Below are 27875 nucleotides of genomic sequence, written 5' to 3'. Positions count from 1 at the left end.
AACAAAGATATGCAGGGGGACAAAAAAAAAGAAAAAGGAAAGAAAATTTTGGAAAATAAAGAGAATTATGAGACATGTCAACCGACCTCAATGCATGAACATTATTTGGATCCTTGTTCAAACAAATTGTAGAAAGGAAAAAATAAGACTCTCACTTTAAAACCTGGGAAATTTTGAACAGACTGGATATTTGATGATATTAAGGAATTACTATTAATATTCTAGATAAAATGAGGTATTGTGATAATGTTTTTAAAAGAAGCCCTTCTATTTAGAGACACATTGGATGAGTTGATTATTATGGCTGAGATTTACGTCCCAATAATCCAGGGGGCAGGTACAGATATAGAAGAAATGAGATTGGTCACGGGTAGATAATTGTTGAAGCTAGGTAACAGGGATATGGGTTTCCACTTTCTACTTATGTTGTTTCTCCTTCCTACTTTTATATATATTTAAAATTAGATGGGGCTTCCCTGGTGGTGCAGTGGTTAAGAATCCGCCTGCCAATGCAGGGGACACGGGTTTGAGCCCTGGTCCGGGAAGATCCCACACGCAGCGGAGCAACTAAGCCCGTGTGCCACAACTACTAAGCCTGCGCTCTAGAGCCCGCGAGCCACAACTACTGAGCCTGCGTGCCACAACAACTGAAGCCTGCGTGCCACAACTACTGAAGCCTGCGTGCCTAGAGCCCGTGCTCTGCAATAAGCCCGCGCACCGCAACGAAGAGTAGCCCCCGCTCGGCGTAACTAGAGAAAGCCCGCACACAGCAATGAAGACCCAATGCAGCCAAAAATAAAATAAATAATAAAAATAAATAATTTTAAAAAGAAATTAGAAAATTGTACATATATTTATATATTATACACATTATATGCCATACTACATAATGTATATATTTTTATATACACATATATAGATATAATCCACCTTTTCTCATTACCTATAGTGCTACCAACCACAGATCTAAGTCATCATCATTTCTCACCTGAATTACTGCTACAGCCTCTTAACTGGTGTCTTTGCTTCCACCCTTGCTTCCCTGCACTCTGGTAAATAAAGAGCAACAAAAGTGTTCTTTCAAGAAATAAGGCAAGTCATGTTACCCTTCTGCTTAAAATCTTCCAATGGATTCCCATCCCACTTAGAGTAAAAAGCAAAGTCCTCACTATTGCCTAAAGGCTCTACAGGAGTTGACCTCTGCATACCTCTCCAGCCTTATTTCGTACCTCTGTTTCCCTGTCTCTTTGCTGTAGCCAAACTATTCCTCTATTTAACATACAACTGCCTCACCGCCTTGGCATTTACTTATCCCACTGTTCCCCTGATATCCACATGGCTTGCTTCTTCACTTCCTACAGGTCTCTGCTTAAATGCTTCTTTTTCAGTTTTCCAGATCACCCTATATAAAGTAGCGCCCCCAATCTTCTTATTTTAGTTTATTTTTCTTCATCGTACTTTTTACCTTGATTTTTTTCCTACTAGAAAAGAAGCCCTATAAAAGAATACATATTTTTTGTGTTGGGCATTGTTATTTCCCAAAGTGTCTGGCTCAATACATACTGTTGATTTTGACCTTAAATTCTGAGCTATAAACTAGCCAGCAATACTGCACAGGGAGTGCTGAGCAAGGGGTGGTAGAGTAGGTAGGAACCGCAGTATGGAAGGCTGTGTGCCCCTTAAAGACACTGAATTTTATCTTGTAGGTGATGGGGAGTCTCAAACTATATACAACAGGCCTTCAAATTTTAGTTACACTCATTCTTGCCACCGTCATTATTATATTAAAGGAAACACATGTGTTTTGGTGTTTATAAGGTATATACACTACAAGGTTTATCAGCTTCTAACTAAAGAAGCTGAATCATCATACTTCTGGTTAGCCACTTAAAACAATTGTCTCCTCCTGAATTCGAATTAAAGGTCCCTGAGTAAAGAGATATGGGCATATACAAAAAAAAAAGGTAATCATTTGCCTGTAAGATTCTTTGAATAAAAAAGCCCCAAGGACATTAGCAACTTGGGGTGAGAGTGGTTATTAGTTCAAGAATCAACAAATCTCTCTTATTTATTGGCCGCAAAAGCACTGATGCCCACAATGATTTTATGGCATAGAAAGTTATGGGGTAAGAATGGGTGGATACAAAGAAATCTGAGAATCAACTTGTCTCCTCCTCTCCCCCCATTCCGGTTCCCATAGGCAAGCACCAAATCTATCCCTCCTTTCTAGGAACCCACTACTAGCTAGTACCTTAGTTCAGGCCACTTTCATCTCAATCAGGACAATCTCTCCTGAGTGTCCAGCTAGCTGATCTTCCTACCACCAGCCTTGAACCTCTTCGATCCTCTCCAAAGGCATCTTGTTAAAATGCAAATTTGACCTTATCACTCTCTTCTACGAAACATTTAGGTGCTCCAAGTAACAGGGTTTACAAGCCTGGAATGATGGGGAGCTGCCTGCCTCTATAGTCTCACCTCCCGAATTCCTCCCAGATCCTCCGGCTCCTTGTTCCTGTCCCAGGGAACCACCTGCAGCTCTTCCAACAGCCCATGCTCTCACTTTCTGGAACTTTGTACATGCTTTCCTAGGTATCCTTTGCTGTCTCGAGAGTATTTTTGCTGTCTCCTCTCCAGGAACAATCCTGCATGTGTTATATGTATTATATTTTGTGCTCTATCCCGAGAAAAGCTACTCTAAAAAACCTCATATTATTTACCACCTTGCCAGAGGCTGTCAGGCTTAAGGGTTTTGTAGTCTATGTCCTCCTAATTCTTGTGTCAAACATGATTACATCTTATACCTGCAGCTTTCCTCTCAGCCTAGAAAATTTTGCAAGTATAATCTCATCTGGGAGTCCTCTTTTTCTTTTGCCATCAAGTTTTGTTATTGCCCTCTCCCAAAGCAGGGATAGTTAAATTAACCTAACAAAATCGCTACCTTTCTCTCTCTATTCTATCTAGTCCAAGGGACTCAAAATATATCTTCAAAAGAATTTCTTATAATGAGTGAATCAGATATGAACATGGCTAAAGCGTTGGTTACTTTGCAAAATAATTTTATTTCTATTCATATCTATGCTTCTTTTTTTAAAAAAAAAATGGTCATTTAAACAACCTACAAATCCTTAATGATTCTCCAGGCTCTGCTTTCAACATGATATAATTAAACACAAGGTGATATTAAAGACTGAAGCTGGGGAAAAATCAAATAGTCCTGAGGAATTCTGGACTCAGGGATGTTACAGAACACATTATTAGGGTTAGTATAGAACAGAATTTGCAGTTATTTCCTTAAAATGTTTAAAATAATATTCACGGAGGAAAAAAATCCCTAAGTTATTATCCTAATGATGGCACTGATGCTTTTCAAGATTTTAAAGCTACAGTGTTTTTCAGAAATTATGACTATAAGTGCAACATCTGTGTTGCAGTCCTGATTCTGTCACCTGCCAACTATGTTGTGACCTTGGGCAAGTCACTTACCCCTTTTGAGCCTCAGGCTCCTCAGCCATAACATGAAGATAATTATACTCAGCTCAAAGGCAGTTGTAAATTGGAGTAAAATGATGTCTGTGGAAGTGCTTTGTAAACTAAAAACAAGGCACTGATGTTGTGTACTTACGGGCAATGCCAAAGAGCAATGGGATGAAAGATAAAGCTCTTCCCAGAACCTCAGTTCCCCACCTGAGTCTGCTTATTTCTCCAAGCTGTTATTTTTATTGTTATTGGAAGTATATCAGAAGGATCTCTGCTGATCCTGGGCAGATACCAAACAAGTCCAGAATGTACTATTAAGTTCCCACAATTAATTACTAGGCTTGTGTTCTTTTTGCTTTTTTAAATAACCTCTTAGTATGTTACAAAGCTTAATAGGAATAGCTGAATTAGCATTAGATGAAGAACCCAAGTGCCCAAACTGGAACCATGTGCAAATCTGCTAGTGATGGATGGACTGCTGCTAGTGGATGCACATCTGTGAGGCTCTAGTCACTGTAAAAAAAGAGTCTGCCACTGTTTTCAGAGCAGCTCAGCCGCTCTGCCAACAGAACACCCTCTGAGTACCCTCCCATTTTCTATAAATTCCAGGTTTGAGATTCTAATGCAATCATCTGATTTCTAACTGTTTAAGTGCTTGAATGGATTTTAAGAGAAAAGGGTGATTTAAATATTCTTATAAATCATTGCTAATATCAAAAACATCACTCCTTTCTTATATTCACCCATTCAGAAAGGTGTCCTCTCTCACCAGCTCTAAAGTAGCCCCTATCACTACCCCATAATTCACCAAATATTTGTTATTCCGAAATATCCAGGTTTCAAGTGCCCCTCTTGTCGTCTATATATGCTGATTTGGGGTAGAAAAGAGACTTGACCATAGAGACACGGCTTCCTCATAGAGTGCCCCATTGTTAATATTTGTATGTATAACTCATTTGTCATATCCATAAGAGAAAAAAAACCAAGCAAATGATAAAAAGCAAGGCTATCCACAAATGAGGGCCTAGAAATGTCTGTGGTAAATCAGGGCCTATAATCTCTAACCAAGCACAGCAAAGCTAGCAACCTAAGGCTTGGCACAGGTGCTAGGGTACGCTGAGAGACTCCAGAACACGAGGAAGCAGGGTTCAGGCCCATCAAAGCAATGAGCATGAGGCAGCGGGCGAGTTAAGATTCCCAGCTTGGCATCAGATCCACACGGAGCCACATCCCAACTCTACCACATGTCACAAGCCCTACGATATCTCTGTGCACCTGTTTCCTCAGGCAAACAAAAATACCCCAAGGAACACTGCTGATGGCAAGATGGGACACAAGGACAATGGCTTTTGCCCATGTGGTGACCAAATATTTCTTTCTGACCTGAGCTCACACTCGGCCAACAAGATGTAAAACCCGTCCTTTCAACTCGGGGCTCATAACCTACTTAAAACAACACTTCCTGCTCAGGTTATAATTAGGAGTGTCTGACTATTATGAGGATCATGAGACCGCTTTATGGAGTGTTAATGAGCGTCCTTAATTCGTCTGGCATCAGCGTGAAGAGGACGATGACCACAGGCCGCCAGCGCACTAAGATAAACAGGCGGCCGTTTCATTACGTGTTTGCTATGTGAGCTTGGGAAAGTGACTTCATCTCTCTGGAAAATTTGATCTGTAATTTGGGGATTAATAATAGTACTTGCCTCCTAGGAATCTTCTCAGAATTAAATAAGATGATTAATGTTAAATATTTAACACATGCACGGCAGATAAATAGTAAAAGCCCTAAACAAAGAGCAGCTATTTTTTACCAGTGTGACTTCCTCATCAAAGATTCTGAATTTCAGTCTTTCATGAAATTCTGGAATTTCTCTTGACTACTCTAGGGGGTCCTGCTTTGCTATCTTTCCTAGAAATGGCATTTCATAAGCCTGGAAGGCCAGTGGCTATAGAGTACTAACCTCGGGCCTATCTTCATGGAGTTGAAACACAAGGAGGGATGTGGCAGAGACTGCTACTTGTCACACTAATATCCATTATCCCCTTCTTTTTCTCTGGGAATATTTTTTATCTGGTAACATGGCCTCCCAGAATAAAAGACTACATTTCCCAGGCTTCCCTTCAGTGATATGTGACCATGTGATTCAGTTCTGACCAGTGAGATGTGAGTGGCAGAGTGCAACTTCCGGAGTGTTTCTGAGAGAGACGAGGTATGCTGGAAAACAAAAGTGTTACTTGGCCATCTCAGCCAACGAGGAAGAGGGTAACACCCTAAGGAGCATAAAGCAACCAGACAGAAGGAGCCTGGGACCCTAGTTATGCCATAGAGTAAAGGTGCCATTGCAGATCAGGCTTTTATATGAGCAAGAAGTAAGCTTCCATGTGTTTAAGCCATAGATATCATGGCCTTTGTTACCTGCAGCCCAGGCTATAATCTCACATATATTGTAGAGGATGTGCAGAAAAACAGAAGAAAGGCAGAATGTGATGGAGGGTTACAACATGTCCCTGGCACATAGTAGGTTCTCATATTTACTTGCAGAATTAAACATCCTCTCTAGAACTCCAGGCAATCAAACCAAATTTGGAATATTGAGGTCAGCTCCAAAAACAAGAGGGAGAGTGGCCAGCTGGAGTATTCATAGCAGAATGACTAGGGCCATGGAAGCTTGAAAAAACCCATCTCGTGAGGAAAGACTATAAGAGCTAGAAGGAGAGAGGTAAACCAAAGCATCAGGATTAGGCTTCAAGGAACTCAAGGGTAGTAAGTTGAACAGGGCTCCTCTTTGTACGCCAGTGACCTCATCTGTAATAGATAAGACCAGAAAATTATTAAAATCCTTCTAGCTATACCATGAGGAATCTATAGATTCAGAGGAATTTATGTTGCACAAAAGGACAGAACCACAACCTGCCTAGATATAGCACTGAGAGAGTGATGGACAGATTTCCACTGAGAAAGACAAATTCCAGGTGATGATTCCTGTCCAGCAGGAGAACAGCTGCCTTCCACAGTGTGGAGTTATCTGATGGGAAGAGTTCAGTCAGGGGCTAGACAGGCTCCTAGAGGAAGTGCTGAGATTTGGAGGACGATGGAATTAAAACAGCTTCTTCCTACAGACTGTTCAGAAAAGTGGGCTTTATAGTAGACAGTCCTGGATTTCAATCCAGTTCTGCCACTTACTTGGCTACATGATCCTGAACAAGTAATTCACCTTTTTTTCAATCTCAGTTTCATCATTTTAAAAATGCGGGAAGTAGGGCTTCCCTGGTTGGCGCAGTGGTTGAGAGTCCGCCTGCCGATGCAGGGGACATGGGTTCGTGCCCCGGTCCGGGAAGATCCCACATGCCGCGGAGCGGCTGGGCCCGTGAGCCATGGCCGCTGAGCCTGTGTGTCCGGAGCCTGTGCTCCGCAACGGGAGAGGCCACAACAGTGAGAGGCCCGCGTACCGCAAAAAAAAAAAAAAAAATGGGGGAAGTAAAACATAATTTGAAGTCCATTGTGTTAAAAGGGGATAATACATATCAAGCAGGTAGCACAGTGCTAGGCTCACAGCTGCTTACAGAGGTCATCAATATTAACTTTAGAAATGGAGAAGGAAAAGAGAAAAATGTGAGGAGCTCAGAAGATGAGTTGTTCATCCGGGTGGCAGCATCGGCAGGTAGAAGACCGAAATTTGTGGACTGGGCAAGTAGTTGCTCAGCCAAACTAAACTTAGGGCTTGCCATATACATGCTGGGAAGTGCAGGCAGCGTCGAAAGCCTCTCAGAGAGTAGGAGAAGAAGAAGAGCTGGAAGTTGGAGTCTCATCAGAAACTGAGGAAGAACTCTTATCCAGACATCATCCACCCATCCAACACTTATTGATTATCTATGAGCAATAAGATGAGAAAATACCACAATGAGGAAAATACAGAGTATAATCAGGGCACAGAGGAGAAGCATCGGACCCAGAGTTAGAAGGTCAGATGAGGGTTTGCAGAGAAAATGAGAGTTAACTTAAGACCTGCATTACTGAGGCAGAGGAGTTTAAAGTGAAGGGTAGGGAGAGAGCTCAAGTTGATAATGTGTTTGAAGGAGACCAGAGAATCATAAACTTCTTCACTACCCTTCTAAAATTCCCATATTCTGAGTGACCAATCAGACGGCTAAGTCCGTTCCAACTCCAAGGTTCTACAATTACGCTTTGGATGAAAAAGCAAAGTTACTTAAATGCACTACACGTTAGAGTTGACTGCATTTTTAAAAGAATAGTGGTGGGTGTGGATATGGTTATAAAAGGGCAATATGAGGGCTCCTGGTGGTATGCTGTGACTGTTCAGTATCTTGACGGTGGTGGTTGATTCAGAACCCACACAAGTGACAAACAGTATGGAACTTACACACACACACACACACACACACACACACACACTAATACAAATAAAACCAGGGAAATATGTCAATATCTTAGCTGTGATATTACACTATAGTTTTGCAAAATATTACCACTGAGAAAAGTAGGCAAATTTTACAAGGATCTCTCTCTATTGTTTCTTACAATTGCATGTGAATCTTTAACTATTTAAATAAAAAGTTTAGCTACAAAAGTAGATACAGAAAAAGAATACAGTTATATACAATTATAGTTATGAAATGTAAATTCATTGTTGAAACTGTAGCAAAACACATAAAAATAGCATGTTAAAATCACTGGTACCCTACTATCCAAATATCCTTTTATAATATTTTGATCTAGTTCCTTCATTTTTAGACTATTACACATCCTTAAAATGATTTTCTTGGGTGTATATACAAACATATGTGTGTGTCTTTACATAGGTTAATTTAGCATGTAGTTTATCTTATTTCATGAATTTTATATTTTAAGGCTCTTCCCATATTAAAAATTCCTTGAACAATTTTTAAAATTTTATTGAAGTATAGTTAATTCACAATGTGTTAATTTCTGCTGTACAGCAAAGTGATTCAGATATATATATATGTACACACACACACACACACACACACACACACACACACACACTCTTTTCCATTATGGTTTACCACAGGATACTGAATATAGTTCCCTGTGCTATACTGTAGGACCTTTTTGTTGATCCATCTGAACAATTATTTTTTAATGGCTATTTAGTAATACCATATAGGCATATCATAATTATCTGAACCAATCTCCTATTTTGGAACATTTTAGGTAGCTTTACATTTTTTTCTATTATAAGCAATTCTACAATAAATTAAACCTAACCGGTTGCCAACATTACTGAGATGAAAGAGAGCCAAGTCCCTGAATACTGAAATGTTAGAAGAGATCTTAGAAATCACCTGCCCAAAGAATCCCCCTAAAACAAACATACACTCACACAAAAATCATTTCATAGTTATGGAAATTATGTATGTATTCCCGCTTTAGGAAGTTAGGACAATGCACAATTTCAATAGCTATTTAAAAAAAATTAAAAGCATGAGCCACTACCCTTGCTCTACATCATTTTTGACCTTGTAGAATCAAGTAGAAAAAGCAGAAATGTCGATGGACACTTAGGTTGCTTCCATGTCCTGGCTATTGTAAATAGTGCTGCAATGAACATTGTGGTATGTGTCTCTTTTTGAATTATGGTCTTCTCAGTGTATATGCCTAGTAGTGGGATTGCTGGGTCATATGGTAGTTCTATTTTTAGTTTTTTAAGGAAGCTCCATACTCTTCTCCATAGTGGCTGTATCAATTTACACTCCCACCAACAGTGCAAGAGGGTTCCCTTTTCTCCACACCCTCTCCAGCATTTATTGTTTCTAGATTTTTTGATGATGGCCACTCTGACTGGTGTGAGGTGATATCTCATTGTGGTGTCCACTGACAGATGAATGGATAAAGAAGATGTGGCAAATATATACAATGGAATATTACTCAGCCATAAAAAGAAACGAAATTGAGTTATCTGTGGTGAGGTGGATGGACCTAGAGTCTGGCATACAGAGTAAAGTAAGTCATAAAGAGAAAAACAAGTACCGTATGCTAACACACATATATGGAATCTAAAAAAAAATGGTTCTGATGAACCTAGGGGCAGGACAGGAATAAAGACGCAGACGTAGAGAATGGACTTGAAGACATGGGGTGGGGGCGGGAGGCAGAAGTTGGGACAAAGTGAGAGAGTAGCAGTGACAATATATACACCACCAAATGTAAAATAGATAGCTAGTGGGAAGCAGCTGTATAGCACAGGGAGATCAGCTCGGTGCTTAGTGACCACCTAGAGGGGTGGTTTAGGGAGGGTGGGAGGCAGACGCAAGAGGGAGGGGATATGGGGATATACGTATAGCTGATTCACTCTGCTATACAGCAGAAACTAACGCAACATTGTAAAGCAATTATACTCCAATAAAGATGTTAAAAAAAAGAAAAAGCATAAATGAAGAAACTACAGAGAAAAAAATTTTAAGACTAAAACGTTCTAGATATGGTTCATATTCTCATTCTCTATGACACTGGAGAAGCAATTTAACTATTTTAATTTTGTTTCTTCATCCATTAACATACCTTCCTTCTAGGAAGTCTTCAATAAATATTTGTTGTCTGAGTGAATGACTGAACTTTCTGACACATATAGGTACTCATAGGTACTCAACGCTCACTATAACCCAAACATTCCATGTTCTTCCACCTTTCCAGTCAGCTCCTATGTGTAACGTCTTCCTCAGCTCCTTCTTGCCGACACTTCAGAGCCAGCACTACAGTCCATCCTCAGAGTAGGCTTCATCAACCCACTAACTTACTTCTTGCCCAGATTCTTTACCTCATACTTTGTTATAGATACACAGACGCCTGTCTCCACTGATGGTAAAGGAGCAACTTGCAGGTCACGCTGTTTCATTTTCAAGTTTGAGTAGGGCTTTGCCAGCAATGTTAACACGACAAGACAGGCTCCTCACATCTTCCACCCTGGCTGCAGCTACTGGATGAGAGGTACACATGTAACACCTATTAAGCCAACTGGATTCTCTCCTGAAATTTAGAATTTGGGATTCAGAGACAGATGATCAGTGAAGACTGAATGCTTGAATTAGTGACATGTAAACTGGGAACTTTGGGGAAGCTATCTACAAAGAGAAGACCAGAAAGCTGGTCTAGAGAGAGAGGATGAAGGATAAAGCAAATGCATAGGAAGAAGCAAGACAAGAACCGTGAAGCACTAGAGAGAAGGGCTGCCGGGAGGCTCTCAGCTCTGGAGTTCCAGGCACAAATGAGGCAGGGCTCCACTCTCTGACCCTGGGACTCAGAAGGTAGCCTGTGACTTTATAACAACTCCCTTCCTTTGGTTTTCCATTAACATGTTTTGAAATGGCTTTTATTACTTGCAACCAAAGATAATTCACTAAGACATGGAGCCTTCACTAAAGACTCTGAATGATTTTTCCTCCATCCCTTTATCACCTTTTTCTTCCTCTGAAAATATTCTCTCCTACTTTATCTGAAATGTTCAAATTCTACTCATCCTTCAAGACCAGCCCTACATAAACCTAAGCACGGAGAAGTCTGTCTCTGTCTTCTCCCAACTCCCTCCCAGTGCATGTTGCTGTGCTTGGCACGTGCACAGCAGAGTGATTTGTGTACTTGCCTCATCCCCCCTTTAAGTCACTTCCTCTCTCCAGGCCTCGGTTCCCTCACTCTCAAAATAGTAGACTAGGTGAGCTCAGTGGTTGTCAAGCTGGATGCTACTCAGCCCCAGGTTCTGCAATTACACACAAGAAACCACTGCTGAGGCAGGAGAGGCAAGTGGTCCCAAGAAAGCAGTATCCCAGCCTCCCATCCTTATTTTAACCAGAGTTGCTCTGTTTTCATGTATTGCATACAGTAAGAGTCTGGGTAAGGCTTTATTGAAAAAGGAATCTAGTGCTAATCAAAATGAAAACCCTAAACTAGATAATCCACAGGGCTCCAAGATGCCAGTAACAGTAGTGAACTAAAAATAACAAGAACATTGTATTGAGATAGACACTGTTCTAAACATCCTATGTTTGTCAACATTTTGATCATTACAACAATCATGTGAGGTAGATGTTCTTAACCTCATCCTAAAATCACAACCTGAATCACATCAATTACAAGTGGCAGAGGCAGAATTTGAGCCCAGGATATAATCCAGATCCAGATCTGAGTTCTTAACCACAATACTGTCTTCTATGCTCTTCTAGGGCATTTGTTTCTTTCTCTTTTTGATTTCACAGCACAGTTATTTGGCTGGTAGTCATTTAATAGTGTTTGCTGAATGAATAAATGCTTGAATGAACAAAGGAAGTCATCTTGGATTCCAAAGAGACTGAGACACAAACTTGAACTTTCTAGGACTTCGGCTGCCTCCAGGTAATAATCCCAGCCAAACAGAACCATTTTATAACTTAGGCCTTTCCCACACCATCTTTCTGAAAAGCAAAGGAACTTCTTGCAGCCAGGAAGAAATTCCTTTTAGGTATGGTTTAATTTGTAGCCTAGCACTGACCAGCACCATTAGTTTGGTGGGTCCATGAATGCATACTTCACCACGTTCACTATCTTTAACTAATAATCAATATATTCATTCCATTAACATCAGAGTTTCTTAACCTTAAAACTACTGACACTTTGGGTCTGATAATTCTTTACTGTGTGGAGCTGTCTGGTGCACTGTAGAATGTTTAGCAGTACCCTGGCCTCTATCCACTAGATGCCAGGAACAACCCTTCCCCCACATTGTGACAACCAAAAATGTCTCCAGACATTTTTGAGAACCACTGCTTTACATGAACTAGCTTCTGTAGCAATACTGGGAAAAAAAAATAAATAAATATAAGCAATGACTAATCATGCTTAGAACATAAACAGCAGATTCCTTTCATCCTTGGAAAGTTCCTGGGTTTCATCCTCCACCCTGAAAATTCTCCTTCAACTGGGCTGTCCTGAGGACCTTATAATGTATCAAGCCTGTTGACCGCCTCGTCCAAGAGTTCTGCTGATAACAACCCTCCACATTTGTGAGGACTACATGGTAACCACACATTGTCTTAAAGCTTATGAACAATCCAAGAACGAATAGAACAAAGAAAAGCTCAGAACCTTGTAAAATGAAAAAGTAAAATAATCCACTTTGAAGAAAACTCAGGATAATAAAATATTCCCAACATGGGCTCACTTAGCTTCAACCACTTGATGCAGCCAACACTTATCAAGCATCTACTCTAGGGCAGGGAATGCACTAGGCACTTTTCTATACCTTATCCCATTTGATTTTCCTAACAATCTGACGAGAAAGGCACTGCCCAAGGTCACAAAGCTAATCAGTGATTTCAAAACTTGAATCTAGAACAATCACTGGCTCCAACTCCAGTGCTCTCTCCACTGATGTACTGCAGCATTCTACAAGAAGACTAGTAGCCACAATTAATGGAGAGCCGATAAGGTAACAGAAAATCTTTTCATTCATATTTTTACACATAGATAAGAGACAAAAGGATCAATTCCAAAATGTTAATAATAATGGTCATCCATGAAAAACAGGTTTATCAGTTATTGTGTGTGTGTGTGTGTGTGTGTGTGTGTGTGTGCTTTTCTGCATTTTCTAAATTGTTTTTCCCTGGATATATATTACCTATGTAATAAAAAGTAATCAAACCCCATTTCCAAAAACAAAAATAACTCATGGAAGTATCAACATGTAATGCCAGTTTTAAACAAAGCATTATCACTATTTCTCATTCATGAGACTGCCAAAAATTAAGAAGTTTGATAATACTCAGCCTTGACAAGGTTGTGGGGGGAAAAAGTAATCCCATACACTGTTAGTAGAAATCTAAGTTGGTACAAGGTTCTTAGAAAGCAATGCAGCAAGATCTATCATAATGTGAAATGAACAGGCTCTTTTTCCTAGCAGTGCCATTTCTAAGAATTTATCCCAGAGGTATATACCACATAGGCAATATACAAAAATTTATGTTCAAAGATATTTACTGCCTATCAATAGAGGAACTTGGACAGTGGAATTCAAAGCAGTTATTAGAGAAAATGAGTTACATCTCTAGGTACTAATGTAGAAAGTTATCCAAGATATAGTGTTAAGTAAAGATCAAGTTATGTAACAGCATGTATAAGATTCCAGGATATACAAGTATACATTACATATGAATGCGTGTATGTGTATATGGGTGTGCAGGAATCTGCATGTGTCTATGCGGTTGTATATAAGCTTATATATGCTTGCATATTCTCTAAGTATACACAAGAAATCATTAATATTAATTATATCTGGAGAGTAAAACTAAAAGCTGAGAGAAAAAATGTGGACTTTTATTTTCATTTTTATACCACTCTCTGAATCGTTTTAAATTTTCTTTTCATAAACAGGTACCACTGCTATAAACAAAAACAGGGGCTTTTGTTTTGGTTTGGTTTTGGTTTTTGAGACAAGAAGCCCGGCTCTCACGCAATGGCTTGAAAACAAAGCAACATATGAAATAGAACTGTATTCTGTTAGGACTGCAAATGCTCACAAAACAAGACAGCGTGAAAGCCTGCCAGGCTGTGTGTACCAGTGAGAGGCATAACGGAGACACTTCTCTCCTGGCACATCGAGAAACAAAGCCAGCCTCCTACCCTGGGAGGGGGTTTAACGGCTGGGTGTTAAGACGGATAATTAAAGCGAAATCCTGCTATACTTTTTTGAGGCACCTAATAAGCCAATTTCCCTAACAGCTAAAACCTAATTTTTCCTGTTCTATCCCTCCAGCTTGTCTTCTCCTAAAGTAGCTGATACATCTTGGTCACTGGGTGCCCAAGATCTCAGGCCTCCTCCTTTGCAATCTCTGTCACACTCCGATATGTCAGAAGACCTGGGCCCTGCTGCTGGCTTGGCCTCCACCACCCTGAGTTATCCTTTCTCACTCTGGTCCCCTCCATGGCATTTAACACTCCATATAATCCTTTATCTTTGCTTACTGGATTGCGTCTCATCCTGAATTGTATCTCTGTGCCTAGAACAATACCAGCACATAGTAGGCAGATCACAGACACTGTGAAGTGAATAAATGAAGGATTATTCACTGCACGGTGCTATCAGCTACATTTCACCTTGCCTGTGAAACAGGCAGGGTCAGTATGATTGTTCTCACTTGAATTACCTGCCCAAGGTTACAGCCTGCAAATGACAGAGCCAGAGCTTGTATCTGGGATTTCTGACTCATGATTCCCTAATACCCCCACTATGCAAGAGCACCAGCAAACTGAACTGTAAAGACTGAAAACACAGCAATTTATCTAGGCTTCAGCAGTAGCAGAGGGGAAGAGAAAGATCTGCGTTCCTGCAGGGGTGAGGTAGGAGAGACAGGGAGGGGGAAATGGAGAGCTATGATCTTGCACTCCCTAGTTGCGAATTAGGAAGAAAAATTCTTTCCTTCATCTGAATGAAATGCAGTTACCTCTGGGATGGAGGCTTATGAAACCTCTCATCACCAAGTCACAGCCTGGAATACTTTGCTAATTGCAACAGCAAGTGAAATTTTAGGTAGGTCAGATGCAATTACCCAAACCGGAAAGTGACACCATTGTTCACACCTATTGGACCACATGCAGCAGGCTGGGATCTAAGTTTCACACACACACACACACCAAAACTACAGTCATCCACACACTTCTTATGGTATGGGGCTCCAAGTCTCCCAAAACATGCTGACTCACTGACTGGGGAGAAGGGAGGAGATCCAGACAGGAAAGGGGAAAAGAGAGAGAACAACAGAGCAGAAGGGTAGCAGAGGCAAAGGAGGAAAGAGGGAGACGAGGAAGTTGGAGACGGAAGTGAAGGAGAAAGAGAAAGAAAGAAGCAAAGAGAGGGAAGAAGGGCTGCAGAGGAGGAGAGAGAAAGGAGAAATGAGGGCTTCTGTCCTGCTAGGACTTGTGCTGCAATGCTCAAGTGGCCCAATGCAGGTACAAGCAGACCTGGAGAATTCCTAGGGTCAGGGTTTTTTTTCAGGCACTTGTCTGTTTCCATAGAGACCGAGAATTCCTGCTGCAGTAATCATCTTCCAAGTTTCTTCGGTGTTTGAGCTTTCTTCCTGTGCCTCCATCACCAGGCAAGGAACCAGAGCCGAGGGCTCATCCAGTGAGAATGGGAGTAAGGGCAGGCTGGCTACCCTACACGATCCTGGCCTCCGGCCTCGGTCCTGGACTCAGCCCAGTGCCACAGAGCTTCGGTTCTAGCATTTCCACCGATTACCTTACTCCTCCCTCCAGGCAAACACAGGCTCTGCTCCCGCCTCCTGCCCCTCCACAGCACTGCCCTGGAGATCTGCACAGCCTGATGGGCAGGTTACCAAAGAGCTGAAAGCCTGGTGAAATCTTGTGCCAAGCTGACAGCATATTCAGCCCTGCCACACACGTGCCCGTGGTGCATCTGCAGCAGAGAAAACCAGTTGGTCACATTTTCCACTTCTAGCAAAGACTGGAAATACTACCTCCTCTCCTGCTGCCATCCAGGCTAATCATCTCTAGCTTTCTCTAGGCCTCCCGCCCCACATCCGGTCAGCTGTCAGCCTGTCCACTCTTCTGCATAATGCTTTCAGGAGCGGCCTCTTCCTTTCAGTCTCACTAGCACTGCCCTGGCTTGGGCCTTAGTTATTTCTCAGGGCATCAACTAAACTGCCATGTAACTGTTCTCCCTGTCCTCCAGGCGTATATATACGCTCTCTCTTTCAGTACACCTCCTCCCTCCTTAGCAAATCAGAAATTCCTGGAGCCTAGGAATCAGTGTTTTCAACCAGCACGTCAAGAAAATATGATGCAGCCAGGACACAGGTAGGACACAGATGGACTCCATCCCTTACACAGATGCAAATTATCCTCAGGATTCACACACTACATTCTTCTCTCTGGAGCTGCAAGAGACTCTGTGGGCCCTGGGGCACTTCTGCCTTCCTGTGCCCATTCCCCCATTTTAAAAAAAGTTTACATATTTTTTTACTGCATTGATATAAAGATGAATTCCTTACTGTTACTTATTTATTCCAGTTTTTAAAAGAAATTGAAATTAAAACATTTTTGTGGGCCTTAAAATTATTGTGGTCCCTAGGCACTATGCCTGTTGGATAAGTCGGGCTTGCCTCAGCCCCACTCCCAAACCTTCAGCGACCTCCCCCAGCCTACAGAATAAAGTCCAAGCTCCTCAGCAAACTCACCCGGACCTATCTTCCAGTGCCATCCACTAGAGCACTTCCCACCCATCAGGGCTTCAGCTTCCAGGTCTAAATGCAGGTCTCTCAACACACTGTGCATGATGAGGCCACTGTGTCTTAGCCCTCAGCCCCAAACAATTTTCCTTTCCTTCTCCACCTACTGACATCTGGCTCAAACATCACTTTCCACTGTGGCTTTCCCTAGTCCTCCTGGTTCAAATTATGGCTTCTTCTTCTGCACCCCCTTCACACTTTCTCTGTCTCTTATTATACCACTTAGACGCCCAATTCCAGCGTGCACATCTTTCACAGCATAATATTTCTAAAATCAGGAAATGGCTTACAACGTATGCCAAACAAACTTGCCAGCCACCAGGTAGAGTACTAGTTGCAACATGCCAACAGGAATTTCTTGCACATGCAAACCCAACACTGCACAGAAGCTACTGGGTCATCTGATTGCTTCTGTGATGGGGCTATTTCATTGGTAACACCATACACAGCTGAATTTTAATTTCTATCCCCAGTTAAAATTATGCTTTGATGCATTATTGAAATAAGAAGGTATTTTGGGGCTTCCCTGGTGGCGCAGTAGTTCAGAGTCCGCCTGCCGATGCAGGGGACATGGGTTTGTGCCCCGGTCCGGGAGGATCCCACATGCCGCGGAGCGGCTAGGCCTGTGAGCCATGGCCGCTGAGTCTGTGCGTCCAAAGCCTGTGCTCTGCAACGGGAGAGGCCACAGCAGTGAGAGGCCCGCGTACCGCAAAAAAAAAAAAGAAGGTATTTTGGATCTAGACTATAGCCTGTGACATGTCAGGTAAAGCAATTAAAGGTAACAGAAACTGCCAGATCTCTTAACACATGTCATAAAATTTCCTAATTCCTTTGACCGTGAAGCACTAATTCTCATACACTGAGCTGCTCTGTCGAAAGCTTCCAAGTAGATTTCAAGAGAAACTGTTTAATATACACTAACTGTAATTTATTTTTTTTCCTGAGTTACAAGTTTTGGCAACAAGGAAATGTACAATCTAAACTGCAGGATTCTTCAATCCACCTCAAAATTATAGATTCTTTCCAAAAGGAGTTCAAGATGAGTACAGGTGATAAAAAGCAGTAAGTCACCATAAAGCTTGCATATAACTACACATGGCCAAAGGTGATACCAAAAAAATGTTTAACACTAAACCTGAAAGTGGCTAAGATTCAAACCTTGTGATACGGATGAAACACACAGATCTACAGAGAAAAGTCATCTATTGTTAGTCTATTTTTTTAGTTGTATACACTTAGTGTTTCTGTTTTTCTGCTGAAAACGTTGCCTTGATGAATCATACAATAGATTGCATTTTTTTTGATCAAGAAAGCAGTCTTTCGTTAAGCTAATTATTTACACATTAGAAAATTCTTGGGAGTCTGGGACTATGTATTAATCATCCTTCTCTCCCCTCTGGTATCCCTGCATATGAAAAATGCTCATTATTGAACTGGTCTAGCTTTTTGCCAACAGTTTCATTTCTTTCAAGTCTGGCCTCATTTCCGTGAAAATCTAGCTGTATGCTTATTTTTAGGTTTGGATGGGCATATTTCATTATAAATGCCCTTTTTAAAAATTCAACTCCGTTCATGCTTTCATTCATTCGAAGAGTATTTATCAGGCTCCTAATGAATGCCAAGCAGTGACAAGAATACAAAGGTAAATAAGACAGGCTTGCTCTGAACTTTACTTACTGTCTAGATGGAGAGACATGCTAGGCAACATATCACAACTCAATGTGATGACAGCTATGACAGGGACGTGCAAGCCACTGAAGGAGCATGGAGAATGCTCCATCTCATGCAGCTTATAGGGTTTAAGATTATGGAAACCACGTCCTGAAGAATGAGTAGGAGATAACCTGGAAAAGTGGACATCTAGATGGCTATGGGATAAGCTGGCCTAAGCTGAGGGAACAGTGTATGCAGAAGCATAGAGATGCAGGTGGGAGGCAAGGGACCTACCAGTAAAGAAAGGACATGAAGTTCTATTGCGCTGGCTTTCAGAGGTACTAGAGGGGACTTCTGATGTCCAGTTAAGAATACTCTGGACCTAATTCCCAGAGCAGCAGGGACTCATTTTCATTGGCAAGACATTGTTCCATAAATTTATGAAGCTGCACCAATTATACTCTTTTCTCAGCGTTACATCAGGATTTAATAAGCCTTATCCAATACTGTTTTTGCTCTATTTCCTTAGTTTCCAGCATTTTAAAATTCTTTATGTTATATTTAATACAAAAGGAGATACTTGTTTCACGAGATTCAATGTGAAAAACAACTACATTTATTTCAGCTCCCTCAGACACTCTTATTTCTTCTTACCTCAGGGAAAGAAGCAGATAGAAACATTTACTACTAAGTTCTTCATCTGCAATCTTATAGGCATTTCTCTACGGAATTTTACTCAATATAGAATGAGTAGAGCCTGTGTAACCTCAGGCAACTTGCTGAACCTCTCTGTGCCTCAGTTTATTCAACTATAAGAGGAAAGTAACTATCACCCACCTTAAAGAATTCTTATGAGGGTTAAATAAGATACCATATGTACAATGCTTAGCACAATGTCTGGATTGTAGTCGTTAAATTGTAGCTATTATTATCATTAAACATTATTGAACAATTGTATATAAAGGTACATGGTTACAACTTTGAATCTGTATTTTATTACAGTTTTAATCTTATATAAGCACACATATATATACACAATATATTTTTGGTGGGGGTTTCTTATATAAATGTATTTATTTATTTTTGGCTGCATTGGGTCTTCATTGCTACACACGGGCTTTCTCTAGTTGTGGCAAGTGGGGACTACTTTTCATTGCAGTGTGCGGGCTTCTCATTGTGGCGGCTTCTCTTGTTGCGGGAGCACGGGCTAAGTGCGTGGGCTTCAGCAGTTGTGGTGCGTGGGCTCAGTAGTTGTGGCTTGTGGGCTCTAGAGCACAGGCTCAGTAGTTGTGGCGCACGGGCCTAGCCGCTCCGCAGCATGTGGGATCTTCCTGGACCAGGGCTCAAACCCGTGTCCCCTGCATTGGCAGGCGGATCCTTAACCACTGTGCCACCAGGGAAGCCCTATATTTGTTTACACAAACTTTCAATAAGGGTTATCTCTGGGGCAAGGACCTAAAAAATCAGAGAGGGAGAAGGTACATTTCTACATTTTTCGTTTTATTCCTTTATGAAATCTTTTATTCTTTTTTAGCCAAGAGCATGGAAAACTTTTATAATAAAAATTGATGAAAAACCTTTGGAAGGGGGTTAGATTTATTTTGAAACATAGAGGGCAGAAAAGCTGATTTTTGCCTAGATAAAAGAAAGTACTCTGTACCAATGAGAGCAGTCCAAAGGTACTGCCTCAGAAGGCAGTGAAAGCTTCCTCACAGAAAGTGTATATCATAGGCTACATGGATTCTCCTAAGTCTATGAAACATGGCAGTCTCCAAGCATTTGAAATTTGACACAGGTGCATCCTTAAATGGTTATCCAGAGTCATTCAAACTTTAGCCACAACTAAATAAGTTGGGTGAATCAACTTTGCCTTCAACCTTCAAGACCCTTAAATGGGCAGGTATTCCTAAATAAGTAATATTAGTACATATATGCTGATGATATTTCAATGAATTATGAAGTTATCCAAGTAAATGTTTCATAAAGTTAAAGCCAGATTCAAAATGTGGGTGCTGTGTTTAAACACTACCTGGAATAGTATTTGTTAAAGATAATTTTTGTTTTCAGTCAGATTCATACAAGGCAAGAAAACATTTTAGCATTCTTCGTCACCCTTACACTTTTAAATCCCATTAAAATCTGGATTTTAGTTGGTCTACTGTCTTATGACTTGTCATTATGAACTTTGTAAGTAAAGCCTTATGTTGGAACACTTTAGTGACTCAAGATTGGGCATTCTACTTCTGTGGATTCTACTTTCCGTGGAAGGCAAAATGCACACAGGAGAAGTATGAAGTTTCTGAGCTAGTGAATTGGTATAGCTGCAATGCCATGTGGGATATGAGAGGATGACCTTTGAATGACACTCTTCTAGAGAATAATTTAAATGAAGAGAAAGTGAGACTTCGCTGGTAGCACACTGGTTAAGAATCCACCTGCCAATGCAGGGGACATGAATTCGAGCCCTGGTCCGGGAGGATCCCACATGCCCCAGAGCAACTAAGCCCGTGCTCCACAACTACTGAGCCTGCACTCTAGAGTCCGCGAGCCACAACTACGGAGCTCGCGCGCCACAACCACTGAAGCCTGCGCACCTAGAGCCCGCGCTCCGCGATGAGAAGCCCGCGCACCGCAACAAAGAGTAGCCCCTGCTCGCCGCAACTAGAGAAAGCCCACACACAGCAATGAAGACCCAACACAGCCAAAAATTAATTAATTAATTAATTAATTTTAAAAATGAGAAAGTGAGCCAGGACAGGCAGACAGCTCTGCAAGACAAATCCAGCAAAGGGGCTGTTCTGGAATCTATCTGGAATCTGTTGACTTATAAAGTCATTAAATTCTCTGAACATCTCAGGAAAAATCAAAGTAGATAATATTGTTTCCATTTCAACAATGATTGATATTATGCCTACACAGAAAGATAGCTTAGTTCAATGGGGAAAAACTTAGACCTTAGAGTCAGAAGACTCGAATCTGGCTGTCATTAACTTGCTATTTTACCTTGAACAAGTCTCCTGCCATCTGTAAGAATGACTTTCCTCATCTCATAAATTGGAAGGGCACAGACAGTAAAAAGAAGAAAAACTGCAAAGGTATTCTCATGTTGTTTCAAGCCTCAAACTTAAGCTCTATGGTGAGATCAACTATGATGTTCTTAGTTTTATAAAAAGGGAACTGGCTTAAACATTTCTAGGTTTTCCAGCTAGTAACAATAGTGCAGAGGTTTGATCCCAAGTCTCTAGGCACAGACACATGCTGCTTACCCTATGTAATAGAATTCTGGGGAAATGAAATAAGATAAGTGTCCTATCTATTATAAGTAGCTATATAGATGTAAGGTATTGTTAAGACTAAGTTTTAAATTCTCTAAGGGATCTTGACATATTTTTTTCATTCTTAAACATTTTCGTTAGAGCAAAAGCCCCATGAACCACCTGTCCTATCCAGCATGTCACAGTACGATCAGTTGAATAAACGGGCAGATTACTGCTGGTTTAGAAGTGATCCATGAGTTTAATTAAATATCTTAAACAAATGGATATATTTACATTGCACAAGGCCACTCTTTGAAAATCTTAGAAGAAGGAACTATAATTAGACAGGACAGATATAGTTGCTCTAGTAAATGAAACTTGCTACCCGCTACAAGAAAGCCCACTCTCAAGAACCAATTGCTCATCCAAACAGCATTCTCCCGAAATGCGTGTTGAAACAAAGCCACAATATTCTCTTAGCCTAAAGGGGGTGGATGGCGATCCCTGCAACCTCTTCATATAGTGCTAGTTTGATCAAGCTGAAGAATCAACTCCTAGCAAAAGCACTTTAGAGACAACAGTATTATTAATAAAAATGCTTTTTCATTACAACAATTTATCAAGGCAATTCATTCTTTTTCTCTAAACCTATTGGAAAAGTCTGATTTTGTGAAGATAGGGAAAAAAACCCAAAAATCCAGAACTTAGCATAAGCTGCTCTGCGTTCAAGTTACCGCCCTTATCGTACGATGGCCCCGTAGAGGTCAGAATTGTCTCGTTTATGACTGTCTTCCCTACAGTGCTTAGCACAGTGCCTGGCATATAACCAGGCTCAGGAAATATATGTAGAATTTATTCTACAATGTTAACATACTTATTTAAAAATTCCAATTTTTAAAATGAAAATCTCTATGAAAAATTGAAATGTTCAGAATTTCATATTTCATTTCCCTGAAGCGAGGCTCCTCTATACTCATCTGGAAATGTTCATTTTCATTTCAGTTATTTGTTTATATGCACACTATGTTCCCAAAGGATTATAGTAGCATCATTTAGAGTATATGAATCTTTTTTGTAAGATTTAAAGGAGATCACATCCAGTCAAAAGATGGTTTGTACTTTGATACATCACAGATTTGGAAAAACATAAATCAAATAACCATGTACAACCCCAGTACCAAAGCCCTTGAAACCATCAGTCCCTTAGGGAATAATTTTAGCTTTAATTTAAAATAGTACTGAGAAAACACACCACCAATATCTTATTTAACTTCAATAGGAGCTTACATGGATAAAATTAGTTTTCAGCCTGGACACTTGAACATCTGTGGACAATATTTCATCCCACTTATAGGATGAGGAAAATAGAAAATGGTAGCCCAAGAAGAGCCATTACACGATTTAAAGAAACGAGCATTTGTTTGCAAAGTGCAGGAATTAAATTCAGTTTGGTTTCATGACTGCCCAAACAACTCAACACAAATCTTTCCTCTGGAGTTCTCAGTTGTCCAGTATTAAAGTTACCAATATAGAACAAACCACTGAGCACCTCAATTATAAGTTATCTTTACGTAAACAATCCTCCTATCTTGGTTCCTTGAAAAGGTAAGCAAACAGCTATAATGACATTCCTGGTCCAACATGGATATATTAAATAACTGCTATGCTATGGAAATCGCCAGAAGAACATTTCCAAGAGAAAATCCAACTTGCTAAAACACTTTCTAAAAGACGGTCGCAAGCCCAGATGTAAAGTTTAGAGGCATTTCCATTTTCCTTACATATAGAGGTTGATGAAATATTAATACACTCAGTGCAAAAGTATCAAGATAAACAAGATCAAAGCCAACAACAGATGAAATAAAATTTCATTGTGCAAATCATAAAAGCTGTGTAAAAGGGCTCTAGATCCCAGGTAAAATTTGCTCAAGAAAGGTAACAGCATTAAACCTAGCAGACAGCAGAGTAGAGAAGAGGCAGAGCTTTACAGAATTGCAAATAACATCAGCATTACGAGAATAATAATTGGAATAAATACCATCAGCAGTCTGCAAAAACCATCAGCACACTTCGTCCTTCACCTCTTCCCCTCATCCAGCTGGGTAGTGAAAGCAGCTGCCTCTCCCCGCCCCCTTCCCAACTGCTCCTCGAACCACCCCCTCCCCTATCCTGTCCACCCCTCCCCTCCCCTTTCCCCTCCTCTCCCCGCCCCCAGCTGGTGTATTTAGCAGCCTAGAGAGATTAACAGGCGATCGCTACGGTCACTGGGCCTCCGGACTGATCTAACGTTTCCTAGCTCCCTGGACTACAGAAATTAGAGACGCGACACCCTGGTGGTATTAGGTGCCTTCGCCTTCATCCTGTCCTCTCCGAAGCCGGACTGGGTTGGGAGTCAGTGGACTGGGCCACAACTGGAGGGCCCTGCAGAGTTCAGCGGGGCGCTGCCCGCCCGCTGCGCTACCTGAGCTGTCCATGGTGCTGGCGCGGTCCTGAGGCTGCCGGGCGGGACTCCGCGCCGCTGCCGCCCCGGCGTTCACTCTCAGCTTGCCGCCTCCCCCGCCGCTCCCTGCATTTAGGTCCCCGTTACTGTCCACCAGCTGCAGGGATTCATAACCATCGTTGCTGGTCTTTTTCCGGTAGCTTCCGAGCAGGCTCATGGGCAAGCTCACAGAAGAGGAAAAAAATATCAACCTGGGGAGACGAAGGGGGAGGTGGAAGGTGGAAAGGGCTAAAGGAGGATTTTTTTTTAAGGAAAAACAAAAACAAAAACCATCAAGTGCCCCACATGACGCAAAGAGGAGGGAAAGAGGGAGCGGCCCCCGGAGAGGAGCGTTGCGGGGCGCGGCGAAGCCACCGCCCTGGGCAGAGCGCGGCTCTGGGCGCCGGGCGCGAGGGCGGGAGGGAGAGAGGGAGAACGCAGGCGGGCGGGTGCGCGCGTCCCCAGTAAAGCCGCCGTGGAGCCGCCGGCCCAGCAGAGCTCCGGACCCGGGCCAGCCCCCCTATGGCTGGGGAGTGCCCGGAAGCAATCCTATAGGTGTCACCGCGTCGCCCCGCCGCGCGGCAGGGCAGCTCCAAGCGCGGCTGGCCCGCGGGGAGGGAAGGAAAGAGGGAGTAAGGGAGGGGAGATTCTCGGGGAGGGGGGGCTGAAGGCGGAAAATGGGGCGGGGTGGGAGGGGGAGGGGACTACTACCGCTAGGATAGAGGGTGTTTGCGCACGTGAGGTAAAGAAGAAAGGGGCTGGGTGTCTCTGCCTGGTAAGCTTTGGGGACGAGGGGGGAGGGTCTCTTGGTAAGCTCCAGACACGCCCATTTTGTATAACTTAGCCTATACTTGCTGGAAGATTCGGCGAGTCAAAGCCACCCCTACCGTTGCCGTCCTGGAGGACTGACTTGTAACTCAACTGAACAGAACAAGACCGCATGTTACCCCAGGCTATATGTGTGCCAGGACAGAAAGAAACAGCAGCACGGCCCACATCTCCCAGAATGGGTAAAATCCCTAAGTGAGACATCAAAGACCTGGTTATCCTAACGCTAGCAGGCAGTTAGAGCCCATTCCACCTAGTGAGTAGATGTGACTAGTAACTATTTGTTGAACGACAAAATTGGCGGGGGGCGGGGCGGGGGGCCGGGGGGGGGGGCGAATCAGGTGCAATTTCAGTTCTGACATCATTTACCTTGGGACCTGGGGAAAGGTCTATACCACTCAGCTGGCTTGGGGAGGATGCGTGGGAAGAAAGCTAGACGAGGATTTTCTTTCTAGGGCCCTCCCGCCTTTTTCATAATTCTGGGCACAGAGAGCCGACACTAATTAATCAGAGGAGAATTTATTGAGAAGTTAATGAACCTTAAGAGTCAGTGCCCTTTTTCTGGAGAAGTCCCTTTCAAGGCTGTGCACCTAATTTTATATCTGTGATTTTGTATTCTTAAAGAGGACCTCAACATTGTATGTTTCAAGCCTTATGAAACGTGGATTTAACTCTGTTAAGTTTGAAAATGCAATTACCAAGTGCCCATTTTCACCTGAAATAATAAGATTGCAAAAGTATCCTTCGTTCTCATCATTTCAGGTGAAAATATTGGCTTAAAATTGTCATTTTCCCTATTAAGATTTGGAATGACTGAGGTGCTTTTCAAGTCATCTGACAGAGTTTCATCACCAAAACAAGAAAAAAGTACATGCATGTAAAATTTCCTTAAACCCATACACAAACCTAGATTTGACATTTCACCTTTCATGACTTTCTCTTGTTGTTATTATTATGATATCTTTAAGAACACAAATCAACCTATAGCATCTAAGAGACCTCAGTCTAAATCATTTGGGACCCAACGAGTTTCCTGGGAGTTCTAGGTCTACACAGGTCTACATAAAATAAATTAATTGGATTGAGAGTCATTTTCCTGTTGAAGGATCACTCAAATGCAAATTCTTATAGGAAGGGGATAAATCAGTAAAAGCCAAGAGTGCTTGCTGTCTTCTAGATCCCTCCAGTCCCTCTGAAAAGGTAAATTATCTGACCAGTTGCTTTCCTAACTGCATTATCTGATGAACATGTGGTCTGGCCCAAATCACAAATCACAGTTAATGCTCATTTACAAGATCAAACAACTTCAGTGGTGGCAGTTAAAATTGTAATAAAATTTAAACACAAACTTTATACTTTCAATTTTCCCAATCTGTCAGTTTGAGCTATTTTAGATACTTGACTAATACTCTGTAAGGTCTAGTAAATAAATCTTTTCCAATAACATTTTAAATAATCTTTTTCTGCACCTTTCCTTCTCCTTTAATTTATTACTGACCCACAGGGAGAGGAAATACCTAGTATCTATCGTGTGCCTTGACAAATACTGGATTTATACCCTGGATTAAGAGAATTTAGAAAAGACCATTTTTGAAAAGTGAAAATTATTATTTTCAAAAAAAGCACTCAGTTATTTTTGCTCAACTTTTCAGAGTTGCAGACATATTGCTGGAAAAAATTATAGATTAAACAAAGGCCTTTGTATTTTGAGATATCTATTTCCCCAGTTTGCAAATTTAAAGAAAAACATGAGTGGGATACAGGGACCATTTTATTTTTTATATTTACACTTAATTTAACATAAATACAACCAATCAGAATAACTATTAATAACCCTACAAAATTAGGGATATAAAGAACATAATAAGGCAGGAAAATACAGTAACTAGATTAATTTACAACAGTTTAAAAATTACTTTAGGGCTTAAATTAAATATACCAATTTCAACACTAAAATTTTCTTTACTATCCTAAAGATCAAATTCACAAAGAGTTCGCAGATCCATGAAGATCTCACTTTTGTCTTCTATAAAATAAAGTATAATAAAGTACCATCGTTATATAGTTGAAGTAAGAACTAAACTAGTACGTAACACGTATAAAGTAAGTACTTAGCAAGTGCTCTCTATTATTACTATTAGTGGTCTGGCTTGGGCACAGCTCTATCCTCAGCGCTGACAGTCCGACTTCCTCCCATGGGAGGAGCTCAATAAAGGCTAAGTATTATTTTCTCCAGGACTATACTAATGGAAACTTGTCTATGTGATTTTGAATGACAGCTTAGGCTTAAGGAAGAGAGGTGGTACTGGTAAAATCCAAGGTGAACATTTAGAGTCAAACTCTGTTTTTCCAAGATCAAGATTGTTCCATAATTTATTTTATCTCAAGAATATCACATCACATATGGGGCACAGCCAAAGGACTAGATGCCCTCTTTGGGAGAGTGTTCCTTCCCTTTGCCTTTTCCATTGCTGACTCAGTCACTTTTATTAACTTGGTGAAGATTATCCACACTGAGAAATGTCTGAGAGGCTCTATTTGAGACTCTATTCCTCCTCATCCCCTCCACCCCCAAAGTGCTCTCCTGTCACAGCAGATGTCGCACAACTTTCGTGGTGGTGCTGGAAGATGAATATGTACCACAACCTACCTGGGATTATGATCTGTGCTTTTTTGTCTCTAGGAACTATAAAACATTGCTTACGACTGAGATTCTAGCACCTTGTTTCCCAGGACTGAGTCCTAGTTCCATGGACTATTAGCTCTATAACCTTAGGCAAGTTACCCTCTCTGCCTCACTTTTCTCCTCTATAAAATGAGAATTATAGTGTCATCATAATAAGGTTGTGGTGAGAATTAGTACCTAACACATAGTAAGTGCTTAACAAAAGCTATTATCAGTATCACTGTTCTATTTTTATGTCACT

General features: G+C 41.4%; 1 protein-coding gene across 5 annotated transcripts in view; it reads right to left on the bottom strand.

The window, feature by feature from the left end:
• Window positions 1-27875, bottom strand: part of DNAJC6 (DnaJ heat shock protein family (Hsp40) member C6) — a 158873-nt gene that overhangs the window by 69538 nt on the left and 61460 nt on the right. For 3 of the 5 annotated variants that reach the window (XM_079915707.1, XM_079915710.1, XM_079915708.1), the window contains exon 1: window positions 24103-24719. The exons of the other annotated variants lie outside the window; for them this stretch is intronic. In XM_079915707.1, coding sequence (XP_079771833.1) covers window positions 24103-24298 — 196 coding nt within the window. In that variant the 5' untranslated portion in view covers window positions 24299-24719. Of the gene's footprint in view, window positions 1-24102; window positions 24720-27875 lie in introns of those variants that run through there. 5 annotated transcript variants of the gene reach the window in all.

Source organism: Stenella coeruleoalba (assembly GCF_951394435.1).
Source record: "Stenella coeruleoalba genome assembly, chromosome: 1".
Taxonomy (NCBI): Eukaryota; Metazoa; Chordata; class Mammalia; order Artiodactyla; family Delphinidae; genus Stenella; species Stenella coeruleoalba.
This window is presented reverse-complemented; position numbering and strand designations above follow the sequence as displayed.